The 12924-nt window shown below is 62.2% G+C and overlaps 1 protein-coding gene across 2 annotated transcripts in view; it reads left to right on the forward strand.

Annotated features, from left to right (window-relative positions):
- Positions 1 to 12924, forward strand: part of MYRF (myelin regulatory factor) — a 32871-nt gene that overhangs the window by 4726 nt on the left and 15221 nt on the right. For both annotated transcript variants that reach the window (XM_069471468.1, XM_069471469.1), the window contains exons 2-7: positions 7295 to 7382; positions 7601 to 7864; positions 9971 to 10032; positions 10939 to 11218; positions 12084 to 12334; positions 12412 to 12535. In XM_069471468.1, the coding sequence (XP_069327569.1) occupies positions 7295 to 7382; positions 7601 to 7864; positions 9971 to 10032; positions 10939 to 11218; positions 12084 to 12334; positions 12412 to 12535 (1069 nt within the window). The remainder of the gene's footprint in view (positions 1 to 7294; positions 7383 to 7600; positions 7865 to 9970; positions 10033 to 10938; positions 11219 to 12083; positions 12335 to 12411; positions 12536 to 12924) is intronic.

Below are 12924 nucleotides of genomic sequence, written 5' to 3' on the forward strand. Positions count from 1 at the left end.
AATGGGAATGCAGTTGTCATGCCAGTGCCCTGTGGGGTTAGGCGAGATAGTGCCCGTGCAGGGCCTGGCTGGGGGATGCTCCCCAAAGTCAGCCTTCATCCAGGTGATTGTCCCATGGGGCTTGCACAGTGCTGCTCTATAGGCCTATGGCAGGTGTCATGCACCGTCACCGTGAGGATTATTCACCCACAGATAGGTCGATGCCCCCAAGCTTGGGCTGAGGCCCTGCGGCTGGCACTGTGTGCTTTGGGAAGGCCCCTCACCCTCTCTGGGCTACGTATTCCAGAGGTGAAGGGAAGCCATCAGCCTTGCTGAGCATGTTCTGTGTGCAGGGGTCTGTGCCCTGGCAGCTCTGGCCCTGCGTGGCCCTGATGCCTGGTCCTGTCCCTGGCACATCCAGCGCATCTGCCCCACCCTCCACCTCAGAGATGCGGAACTTGTTCCTGCCGCACGCAAGGTGGAAGGGGCTCCACCCAGGCCAGAGCTCTTTGCAAGAGGCAGGTGGCACCCCCTCATTTCTGAGAGAGGGCGCTGGGGCAGGAGAAGAAGGTGACACCTCAGGCTCACTCAGGGCGGCCACGGCAGAGCTGGGACGGGACCCTGGGGTACAGTCGGTGCCAGCCGAGAAGGGGGCTGCTCCTCCCTGCATCCTGAAGGTCCTGACCCACCCCGCTGGCCATGCTAGGTGGTGTCCGTCCAGCTCTCGCCCTTTCCAGACCCCAGAACCCTCTCTCAGATGGTCACAGCTGTGTGACGTGAGCAGTTTGACCCCAAGAGTACCGAGGCCTGGAGTGGGAGGGGAAGAAGGGCCAAGCTCCTGGGTATGGGGACAGTTGGGTCCAGAGCCCCCACTGGCCTGCACTACGGACGGGGGCTCCAGGACATCTTGTCGTCCCTCTGCCTCCGGTCACATCAGTGAGGAAAGTTCTTCCTCCAGCTGACCTGGATCCCCCGAGCCCCTAGCTCAACCACGGCCTGTCTCTCCTCTGTGGAGTTTGGGGACCCTGCCTCCCTTGGGGCCTCCCTCAGTCCCCTCTCTTCTCTCTCCACAGTTCTTCCTCTGGCGGGGAGGGGAGTCGCAGGCCCTTGCCCTGCTAGCTTGAAGGCAGGGGGCTGCCTTTGAGGGGGAGTTCGGCCTGTGACACTAAGTTCACTCAGTGGGATCGGGCTCCAGCTGGAGCTGATGGGGAGGGGATTGAAGGGAAGAGGAGGAGGAGGAAGGTCTTCCTGGGTTGGGCCGTGGCCTGTGCATGCGAAGCTGTGCCCGCGGGGAGGTGCGTGTGGTCTGGGCTCACCATGGGGTCTGTGAGCACCGTGTGCACTTGTGTCCTGGCACCAGGCCTGTGCGGTATGCTGAGATGTGAACACGCCCCGGCGTGCTCACGCCTCGGGGCCTATGCACTGGCTGTCCCACTGCCTGGGACCTTCTAAAATGCTATGTATTCTACTGATCTGTCCTGTCGTCTGACTCCGCTCCCTAGAGTGTCAGCTCCGTGTGGGCAGGGATCTGTCTGCCGTATTTACCGCTGTATCCCTGATGTATAATAAGTGCTCGATAAATAATTGCTGACTGAAGGAGCACACGTGGAGAATGCTGGTGTGCACGCACGTGGGCTACCGTGTGCATGTGTTGGTGCTATGCTTGAGTGGCGGGCACACCGGCACGTGATCATGTGCGTGTCAGTGGGTACCTGACTGCGGGGTGTGCCCTGCTGTCCACGCATGAGTGTTGGAGTGTGGCCGTTTGGGGAGGCACGCTGGTGCACGTAGCCCTGGGGGAGACCTGCCCCCACCTACGCTGCATCTGTGGCCTGCCTGCCCTGGACCCTGTGGACAGGGTCAGGGCACTGGGTGGGAGCTGACTCAGCCTTGGGGAGTCAGGGCTGTGGCCCCCAGAGCAAAGCAGAGATCCCTGGGAACCAGCGTGGGGGTTCCCTAAGAACAGGTCACAGCCACTGGCCTCAGTTCTGTTGGCGCTGACTTGGGAGCATCTTGGGGCTCTGAGTTCAGCCTTGTGTTGGCCTGAGGACAGGGTGGCAGTTGTGTGGGGTCTAGGGGAGGACATAGCTGTAGCCTAGGGGTGGCTAAAGATTCTGGGTCCCCTGGAAGAGAGGGGTCTCTACAGGCAGGCTGTGGGGCTCTTCTGCATTTTTGATAAAAAGACGGGAGGGAACAAAAGCAACTGTGGCTCTGGTTTAAGGACCTGAGCAACATTTTGTCAGGTGTGGCTCTTGGCCTGAGTTAACTAAGGATTTCATGCAGAGGTGCGAAGCATTGCTGGCACTATCAGGCATCTGACTGGAAGGCATTTTGACTGAGAAGGCTCTGATCATAAGTTGAAGCCTTCATAAGTTGAAGCCTAAAGCAGGGACAGCTAGCAGTTGCAGATCATATTAATAAAGATAGAAAATCCAAACCAAAGGAGGTGAGGGCCCACTGTGCCTTGCCCCAGCGTGAACTTGTTTGGAGCATGTTGGTTAGCTCAGTGGACATTGGGAGGAGAACCACAGCACTGGGGGCCCTCTGTGACTGGGGTGACTGGGGAGGGGCTGCCTGGGTAGCCAGGGAGGCAGTCACAGAAGGCTTACCCACTGCAGGGGATGGCAGGGGCCAAGGCCTGGGGCTGGGCTGTGCCACGCATGTGCAAGAATAATAGTATAGTACCGGTCGTGCCTCAGAGGGAGGCTCCAGAGCAGACATGCAGCAGGGCGGAGAGGCCCCGGGCAGAGCGGGACAGCCTGGGCAGAGGTGTGAGGGCAGGAAAGGAGATGGCAGTCCCAAGAGAGATGGAAGCAGAGCTATCATCGACTGAAGACTGGCCTCCTGGGAGTGTCGCCTCATTCAACATTCAAGGCTCGCGACCACCCCACGATGCAGGGATTCATGCTCCACTTGATAGTGAAGGAAGTTGAGGCTCAGAGAGGTCAGGTCAACTGCTGAGGCCCTCGCAGCAGGGACGTGGGGGTCCATTAGAAGCCCCGGGGGCTCTCTCAGGGCACTGTGGGGATGCCAAGGTGGGCAGCCCCCTGGCCACTACCACACTGGTCCCTGGCTACTGCCTGGAGTCAGGCATGCTCAGGTTCAGATGCCTCGGCTGGACGCCCAGGGCACCTAGGGTCTTCAGGGGACAGGCTTGGACCCTGGTGCCCTGTGCACCCCAGGTTCGGATCACCCAGGCCTGGCCAGCAGCCTCAAGCCCTGGCCCACCCTGCCCGCAGCCACGTGGCTGACGGGATTTCCGCCATGTTTGGGGCATGAATTGACAAGTGCCCCATTGACGGGGCAGGGAGGGGGTGGGCAGGGCACAAGCCTCCCACTGTGCCGGGTCCCCACCCTCCCCCGTCCCCCGGGACAATGGCCGAGACTCAGCCAGCGGCCACAGCTGGTGGGGGGGGGATGAGCACGAGGAGGGTGGGAGGGGTCCAGAGTGGAGGGACCACCTGGGCCCCCACCCGCTCTCTTCTCACACCTGGCTTGGGTGCCCTGGGCCCCTTTCCTGCCTAGCTGGGTGGCCCTAAAGGGAGGAGAAGAGAGGAGGGAGAGGATGGGAAGGGGCTACCTCCCCCTAGCCGGGATCCCAGCCTGCCCGGGGAGGGGCCGTGTCTGGCTCCTGTTGAAGGCAGGTAATAAAGGGTGTAATTAATGAGGAGTGGCTGGGGCCAGGGCGGTACCTGGAGGGGGCCTGTCTGGCCTTGGACCCTGACCTCGGCGTGGCCTAGCTGAGGTCCCCAGACTTCGCAGGCCTGGCTCCAGTCTCCTGCTGGCCACTTGGCTCATTCACTCCATGAACATTTCTTGGGTGCCTGCTATTTGCTGGGATACTCATATCCTAGAGAGACGGAATAGGGCAGTGCTCCTAAGCCAGCTCCCGCCCCTGTGAGCCTTCTGAGCCTCAGTTTCCTTATCTGTGAAATGGGGAAAAAGAACATCACCTGCACAGGGCTGGTATGAGACAACACGAGCCGTGTAAAGGGCCTGGTATGGGGCTGGGCACAGAGTGGTCAGCCAGTGAGCAAGCATGGGCAGCGGGCAGCTGGGGACAGACAGGCACCCTGCCCAGGGAGGTCTGTGCTGGCAGGAGAGTAAGGAGAAAGTAGAATGGGTCCCCTGAAGAGAAGGGGAGAGTCAGAGATGGCTTCTTTGGGCAGTTTACATTTAAGCCAGAACAACCTAGAGTGAACGGGAATTGGCTTTCTCTGGCTGGGAACAGCATGGAACAGCATGTGCAAAGGCCCTGATGTGGGGTGGGGGGTGGAAAGGAGGCAGGGGGTGGACTGTGGAGAGGAGGGAGGGACCGTGCCAGGCCTTGGCCTGCCGGAGGGCTCTGGGTTTATCCAAGCAGTGGCAAGTTGTTGAAGGATTTGAGGAGGGAGAGGAAAGAGATGCCGGTTTGTGACCTCATGGTGCCATTTCCTGGTTGTTGGGCCGTGGGCAGCCTCTGGCAGGCCCCGCCTGGCCTCTGCTCAGGGAGGTCTTGAGGATCAGAATAAGACGTGTGTCCTTTGCCTGGCTTCTTGCCTGGCAGATCCCTGTTGTTAGGATCCAGTGATGTTTTAGGGCTCCTTTGGGAGCAGAACAGTGGGATCCCAGGGGACCCTGCCCCACCCTGGATTCCTGGGGGCTCTGCTCCAGCCTCAGCAGACCCTGGGCTCCGGAGTGTTTGTTAGGAATCTCCAGTGTGGTTGGTGGGGCAGGCCGGGGCCGCTGCCTGGTGTCTGGACACGGTGGGGAGAAGTTGAGGCAGGCCTCCAGGGAGAAGACAGTGTGGGGTCAGCGTTCCTCAGGAGGCCCTCCAAGCCCCCAACCCTCAAACTTCTCCCCTCCCGTTGGCCCACCCCCACCCTGCCCCATCGGCTCCCTCCTCCCTCCTCCGTCCTCCGTCCACCTCGGCCCCTGGCACGGAGGGTCCCTCCTCCCCCCAACCACATCTGGTTCTTGTTAGGGTCTCCCAGGGTGCCTCTGCCTGAGGCCCCCATCCCGGGGGAGGTGGGCAGGAGGATTAGGGGCGATTAGGAGTGCTCCTGGCGGGGGGAGGAGGAGGAGAAAGAGAGGAGGGGGCTGGGCTGTTATAAATAGCAAGGCCATGACTGCGTCAGCCCATCACTCACTGTAGATTTCAAGTTCAGTCTCAGAAACTTGCAGCTTCAGCAGCCAGGGTGGGGGTGACGCTCCAGTACCCCCTCCCTCCCCACTTCAGGGCTGGATCCTCCCCAAGGAAACTTCCAGCACATCAGATGGGACAGCTTAGGTAGGCTGGGGAAGGTAGGCAGCCACCAGCCACACCTTACCTCTTAAAGTCGGCCCCTGCACCTGGGTTTGAATCCTCCTTGCTGTGTTGCTTGAACCAAGAGACTTGACCTTTCGGAACAGTGGGGATGGGGATAATGACACCAAGGTCACGGGGTGAAAAGCACTTAGAATAGGGCTGGGCCTGGTAGGCACTCAGTTGGTGTGAGCCCTGGTCACCGTCACTGTCATCATCGTCGTCACCATTATGTGTTGAAAAACACTGGTAGTTACTCCGTATGAGCCGCCATCACTGTCACTCTCACTGTCACGGTCACCGTCATGGGATGGTAGGATTAAGTGACACACTGCACGTGAAGAGCCTACAGGATGCCTTGGATATGATAAACTCCTATGGCTATTAACATACTTGGCTCAAAGAGTGCCTGGCACACAGTAGGCGCTCAGTCAATGGGAACTGTGGTTACCAGGACAGGGTGGGGGCCGGAGCAGAGGCGGGAGTCCTGGAACCATTCAGGCTGGTCACTCCGGCTCGAAAAGCTCCTCTTGCCCTGGCCACATGGGGCCCTGGACAGCCGCTGGTGGTGCTTGGTGGGTGTCCCTTGTCCCCAGCTGGTGAGCTGGGGGTGGGGGGCAGCAGGAGGGCCTGGCCTGTCGCAGGCAGCGCGTGACTCCTCGGAGGGCTTAGCTGCTCATTAATCACCTAAGCGGGGCTCAGCATTCTTGAAATGCCAGCCGGGGCCAGGGAGGGGCCTGGGCGGGGGGCTCCGAGGGACCCCAGGGCTCTGGGGGCTGGGAAGTGAGGACAGCCACTCCATTTGCTGAGTACCCACTATGTGCCGGGCACTTTTCAGACCTTATCTCAGTTTATACTCACAACAGCCCTGTGAAGTGTTAGCTGTTCATGTCCCCATTTTACTAAGGAGGAGACTGACGCTCAGAGAGGGTATGTGACCTGCCCAAGGCCACACAGCAGGGAGTGCCTGAGCCAGAATTTGTTCCTGGACCTGTATGAGCTCTGTTCCAGGTCTCAGAAAGGGAAGGGGCATGAGGGCAGACCCCAGATTCCAGAGGCCTGTGGGAGGGGCCCTCCTGCCTCAGTGGGGCTGGCCAGCCCAGGTTAGCAGTGTGGATGGGGCTGCCCTCCATTATCGGGGTTGACGAATCTCCCACGTCAGCCCCCTTATCACCCCGCCCTCTGGCTCCCCTCGCAAGGTGACCCTGGGAGGGAAAGGCCAGCGCCTCCCCTCGTGGTGCCCGAGAACACTGGGCCGAACTTTCTCTGTGAGCCCCTCCCCATCATGGGGCCGGGGCCAGCGGGAGGGCCCAGGGAAGGGCGGGCAGGCAGAGGAGCAGGGCGCGGACAGCCATGGTTCCCTGCTGTGAGGTCCGAGCCAGCCTTTGCCTCTCTGGGCCTCTGCCTCCTCTGGAAGATGGGGGTAGGCTGGGCCCTCTCCATCCTGATCGCCACTCCCCGCTGCAGCTGGGGGCCTGGGGTGCAGGAGGCCCCCCCAGCCCTATGGGGCCCCCGGATGTGGGGTCCCACCCAGCTAGGCCTCGTGCTCCCGCGTGCTGCAGCTGGGCCATCTGGAACTGACCGCTGGAGGCCGGGGCAGGCCTGTCCGTGCTGGGTCTCGGCCATCACGGCCAGTGGGCACCCACTGGGCACTCCACTCCATAAAGACCTGTGTGCTCCTCAGAGCACCCCATGAGACAGAGGGACAGTAACCCCACTTTACAGATGAGGGGCAGGGACTCGAATGGCTAGAAAGAGGCACAGTGGGGCAGGATCAGCTTCTGTGGCCCCAGATCCATGCTCTGGGCCTCTCCCCTCCTTGGAGACTCAAGGTGGCCTTGTGGGCTCCTGGAGGGGCGTCAGGTGGTAAAGGGTGGAGGACCCACCCCCACCTGGATACCCAGATAGGGAGGGGCTGGGGGCATATGTTTTGGAGGGCCCAGCCTGGGTGGGGACAGAGGGCTGCGCCCAGGGGCCTAGGGTCTGCAGGGAGCCAGACCCCTTCCCTGGCTCACCTCCCCTGCCCCGCAGGCCACGACATCAACGGTGCCCTGGAGCCCTCCAACATAGACACCAGCATCCTGGAGGAATACATCAGCAAGGAGGACGCCTCTGACCTGTGAGTTGCCCCGGGGCCAGCCCCAGCCCCTCTGGCCTCCACGCCTCACCTGGGAAGTGTGAGGACAGGACCCGGGGGCTGGCGTGGTCCCACCTCTGAAGCTGCTCCCCATCCTTTCCTAGCCGCTGACTCCCCTGCAGTCTCCATGGGGGTGGGGGAGGCTGCCTCCCGGGGGACTGGGGGCCTAGCTGGGGCTGAGCTTCCCCCTCTGTCCACAGCTGCTTCCCTGACATCTCTGCACCCGCCAATGCGGCCTCCTACTCCCACGGGCAGCCAGCGATCCCTGGCTCCAGCGGGGTCCACCACCTGAGCCCCCCTGGGGGTGGACCCTCCCCAGGACGCCATGGTCCCCTCCCACCCCCGAGCTACGGTGCCCCGCTCAACTGCAATAACAACAACGGCATGGGTGCTGCTCCCAAGCCCTTCCTGGGGGGCTCTGGGCCCCCCATCAAGGCGGAGCCCAAGGCTCCCTATGCCCCAGGGTGAGTGAGGGCAGGGAGTGGGGGGTGCAGGGGCCCAGGGACAAGGCAGGGTGTGGGCCATGGCCGTGGCCTGGGAGGTGCTGGCCGCCAGCCTGGCAGTGGGAAGGGCCGGGGTGATAGGCTCCCGTGGGTAGGTGAGGAGAGGGGAGGAGGGACTCATGGGTTTTGTTCTGGGGCAGTGGGCAGCCACGAGGGTTCTAAGCAGGGGAGTGATGAGGGCTGACGTAAGTGCTGGAAGAATCTCTGAGAGCTGTGTGGAGAGTGGACGGGAAGGGGCAGGACTGCAGGCCATGACTGTTTGCCTTCATGGAACACCTGCACATGCGTGCACACACGCAGGGCAGCCAGACACCCTTCACCGTGCCAGCCCCTACTCACTCGTGCATCTAGCTGACGAGGTCCCCCACCCACGCAAGCCCTGCAGAGCCAAGGACTCGTCCCAACCAGGCCTCTTCCTCCCAGGCCCTTCTGCTTCTGAGGAGGCAGCACCAGTGGCCTGACCCAGGGCAGCCCCCAGGCAGACACTCACGGAAGAGGCAGGCAGCTCAGAGACAGCTCTGGGTTGCCCAGCCCGGGGCAGGGGCCCCCATCTCTGGGTGGATGAATAATAAAGTGCTAGGTGCAGGAAGCCTGGCCCCGGCCCCTTCTGCCTTGGGAACCCATAACCTCCATCAGGGCCTCAGTTTCTTCATCTGCAAAGCGAACCCCCAAATGCTTACCCCGGTGAAGTAAGTGGGGGTGTGCACAGAGGAAGCACTGGGTGGACAGGAGCGTTTCCTGTGCCCTGCCTTATAGGGGGACGGTAGTGGAGGCCAGGTCCAGGGCGCCCAGCGTGAACTTTGCTGCAGAAGGCAGACGTCTGCTTGAGGCCATGAGGCTGTCCCTAAGCCACAGACCCCTTGAGGGCCGAGAGAGGAAAACTAACATTCAACAGGTGCCTGCTAAGTGGCTGCCACCATATCACATGGCTGCCTGAGCTCAGCCTTCTCCAGGAACCAGCGGCCGGGATTCTGGGGGTGCACTGAGGCTAACAGGGGAAGGACCCAGGCCCAGGACAAGGTCTAGGTGATAATCAAGACAGACATTTCCCTCTGCAGCTGGGGGGAGAGCTACTAATCAATACAGCACCAAACGGGAATAATGAGAAGCCAGAGGAACGTATGAGGAAGGAACACAAGGTCCTATGGACTTGGGGCATTTGACTGCAGGGATGGAGAGTGTGAAAGACCTTGACACATACAGAAACCCAAGGCCATTGTCAGGGAAGTGCAGGGAGGGGGCGGGAGGAGTGTAGGTTTGAGTCCTGTCCACATTTTTGTGTCATCCTCACAAAACCTGCAAGGTCCATATTCTTGAACCTTTTTTTAGGTCTACACACGAGGCCCCAAAGGTGGGTGGCTTGTCCAGGGCACACTGGGACTCTGGAACCGGCCCAGGGCTGTGTCCATGACAGTGTGATGGCCTTTCTGGTAGCTCCCTGGGCAGGGTGTGGGGAGCCTTTCCAGACGTGGAGACCAGGGATGGCCACGGAGATGGACCCTGCGTGGCTGCAGCTGCCCCTTGCTGGGCAAGTACAGGGCTCATGCAGGACGCGTTGACCTCTTGGGTTGAGTTTGTCTTTTTCCTGAACCACTGATAAAATAAAACCTGCAAGAAAAAAATAAACCCAGGCCTGGCGGCGCTGGCCCTCTGCCCAGCCCACACCTGCCTCTGGCAGGGCAGCCCCCCCAGTGACCCACTGACCCTCCCCAGGCCCAGCCCCCAGGGCCTCACATTTCCAGGAAGCTGCAGGGCTTCAGTGGGTGCAGGAGGAGAGGAGCAGGCCCAGCCCCTCGGTCTGGAGCGGGAGCCCTTGAATCCCTGTGCCATCACGAGGGACACTAGTAACTGGCCCTCCAGTGCCCAGTAGGTCTAAGAGGGTCCTGGGCAGGACCTGGACCCCCCCACCCACAACTCAGCCCCAGGCCCTGCCAGGCACCCCCAGGTGGGTGGTACAAAGACATGTCGCTAATGGTGGGTGTGAGGAGACCCCACCATGCAGAGGTGCTGCCTGGCCGAGAGGCAGGGCCCTGCTGGTCACTCCGGCCCTCCCTCCGGCTCCCGCAGCACACTGCCGGACTCGCCCCCGGACTCGGGCTCCGAGGCCTACTCCCCACAGCAGGTGAATGGTGAGTCCAGCGGGCACCGCCCTCCCCCTCTGGGGTTCGGGCAAGTGGTTGGGGCGGCCTTATCGGGGAGGGAGGGAGGGGGCCAGCGGCTGCCCAACGGGCCGAGATTATCGCTGGTCAAATACTCCCCGGCGCTGGCTATTGTTTCCCCACGGGCGGGTGGGGAGCCTGGCCCTGCCTCTGAGCTAGCGTCCCTGCCGGCAATGCCACCCGCCTGCCTGCCTGCGCCATCATGGATGTGCCCTTCAGCGGTAAGTGGACGGCTGGGGAAGGCCGTGGGTGCAGCCTGAGCGCAGGCCTCGCAGGCCGGGCCCACCTCACCTCGGAGGGGGTCCAGCAGCCCCCGGTGGCCAAGAGCAGAACCACCACAGGCAGCCCTGAAAGGGGTCAAGAGTTCTGTTTATCTTACCAAAAACATCCCTGGAATGCCTCCTGGGGAACAAAGGGAGCTGGGGCCACCCCCACAGGCTGGGGGGCTGGCCCCTGGGAGCCCAGGAGAGGGGCTGCCGGGGAGAGGAGCGCTGGTTAGGGACTGGGGCTGAGGGTCTCTGGAGACTCCTTCCTGAGGCCCAGAGGAAGATCGGGCATGGGAGGAGTTGGGGGACTTGGGGGATCTTGGGATTTGGCTCAGATCTCCCCCAGGGAGCTGGGCCTGGCCTGGGAGAAGGAACTGGCCAGGATGGGGTGAAGGGCTGCTCACCCCCTGGACCAGGTCTTGCTTCCCTGCCCAGGCCTCTAGTGGCTGGCTGCCCAGCCCCCTCCTGGGCCACCAGCCCAGCCAGACTCCTGGGCAGGCCCCGGGCTTGGCTCAGGAGGAGCTGGAAGCAGGAGACCCTGGTAGGGGAGGCCGGTGCCGGGGAACCTCAGTAAGGTCAGTCTCTGACGCCCACCCCCATCTTCCTGCAGACCCCCACCTTCTGCGCACGATAACCCCTGAGACCCTGTGCCACGTGGGAGTGCCCTCCCGCCTGGAGCACCCACCCCCACCTGCAGCCCACCTGCCAGGCCCCCCGCCACCCCCGCCGCCCCCACCTCACTACCCTGTCCTGCAGCGGGACCTGTACATGAAGGCCGAGCCCCCGATCCCCCCCTATGCTGCCATGGGGCAGGGGCTGGTGCCCACCGATCTCCACCACACCCAGCAGTCCCAGATGCTGCACCAGCTGCTGCAGCAACACGGAGCTGAGTAAGACTTGGGCAGCCGCCCCCCGAGGGTGGGAATATAGTTTGAGGGCATCAGGGCAGCGCCAGGCAGGCCAGGATGGACGTAGGGATGGGGCTGAACCCCGGGAGGGCAGAAGGCTCCGCAGGGCAGGTCGAGGGGCAACATATTTATACACACGTGTCCAGAGTATCTTGGGGGACTACAGCCAGGGCAATTGCTCACAACTACCTTATTTGGTGGGTACGTAGGTAAACTGAGGCTCTGAGAGGGGGAAATGGCCTGCCCAGGTCATGAACTAGGAAGGGCAGAGCCAGGACTCAGGCCCGGGGCCGTGCTCTTACCCAGACACCAGTGACTTTCTGGGCGTCTGACGGAGTCCTCGGGTTTCTGAGGAGGTTCTGGGCCTGGATCCAAGGTCCCCACTCTGACTTCACCTGCACAATTGTCTTTTTCTCTGTTCTGTGTATGGGGATTTCATGAGAGATGTAGTCCAAGGGAGGATTCTTCTGTCAGGACGTTTTGTAAACCAGAAGGAGAGGGTGCTGTGCAGGCCCCCAAACCCCCTGCCCCAGGAAGCTTTCCTTCCACGGCTTTGTGGCCTGGGAGCCACTCTCCATAGAGCCCCACTGTAAAGAGTGACACTGAGAGTGCCACCGAAGGAAGGGACCAACTAACTCATTCACTGAGTGATGGAACAGAGAATGCCAATGCTGAGCCATGAGGGGAGCACCAAGGGGGCAAAGCCCAAGGGCTTCCTGCAGGAGGTGTCCTCTGGGCTGGGCATCTCCTGCCCAAACAGGGTGGAGAGGGGAGAAGGGTGGGCCCTGCCCAGTGGGAGGGGCTCAGAGAGGGCCAGCCCCCACGGCACACACCTCTGTCCCCCCAGGCTCCCCACACACCCCTCCAAGAAGAGGAAGCACTCTGAGTCACCCCCCAGCACCCTCAATGCCCAGATGCTGAATGGAATGATCAAACAGGAGCCCGGGACCGTGACAGCCCTGCCCCCGCACCCCGCTCGAGCCCCGTCCCCACCCTGGCCTCCCCAGGGCCCGCTCTCACCGGGGCCCGGCTCTTTGCCCCTCAGCATCGCCCGGGTCCAGACACCGCCTTGGCACCCACCGGGTGCACCCTCCCCAGGTATATGGCTGGCCCACCCTTCTAGTTGGGGAGTGGGGCCAGGGCCCAGGGCCCACACGGGCGTTCCCTCCCTCCAGGCCTCCTACAGGACAATGATAGCCTCAGCGGTTCCTACCTGGACCCCAACTACCAGTCCATCAAGTGGCAGCCGCATCAGCAGAACAAGTGGGCGACCCTGTACGACGCCAACTACAAGGAGCTGTGAGTGATCTGTGCCACTCCCCGCTCATCCTGGCCACCCCATCTTGGGACACCCCAGCCCAGGACCCCATCGAAGCCCTAGAGCAGGGCCTGGGAGCACACTGGGTACAAGATGGCCCCAGAAGGGCAAACAGGCTCAGGGAAGAGCTGGGCCTGGCTCTCGGGCCTGACCTAGGCCAGCCCCAGGCTCCCCGAGAAGGTGGTGCCTGCCAGGGCGGGCTGGGAACCAAGTCAGGGAGAAGTGGGCGGATGGGTGTTTCCTGGCTCCTCTTTCCCCTCCTCCTCCTGCATTCCAGGAAGGTAGCCGGAAGCTGAGTGTCAGCAGGGCCGGCCCTGGAGGGAGGGCAGAGGGGTGGGGAGGATGGGTCAGAGGCTGCCTGGGCATTCCT

Source organism: Eulemur rufifrons, chromosome 6 (assembly GCF_041146395.1).
Source record: "Eulemur rufifrons isolate Redbay chromosome 6, OSU_ERuf_1, whole genome shotgun sequence".
Taxonomy (NCBI): Eukaryota; Metazoa; Chordata; class Mammalia; order Primates; family Lemuridae; genus Eulemur; species Eulemur rufifrons.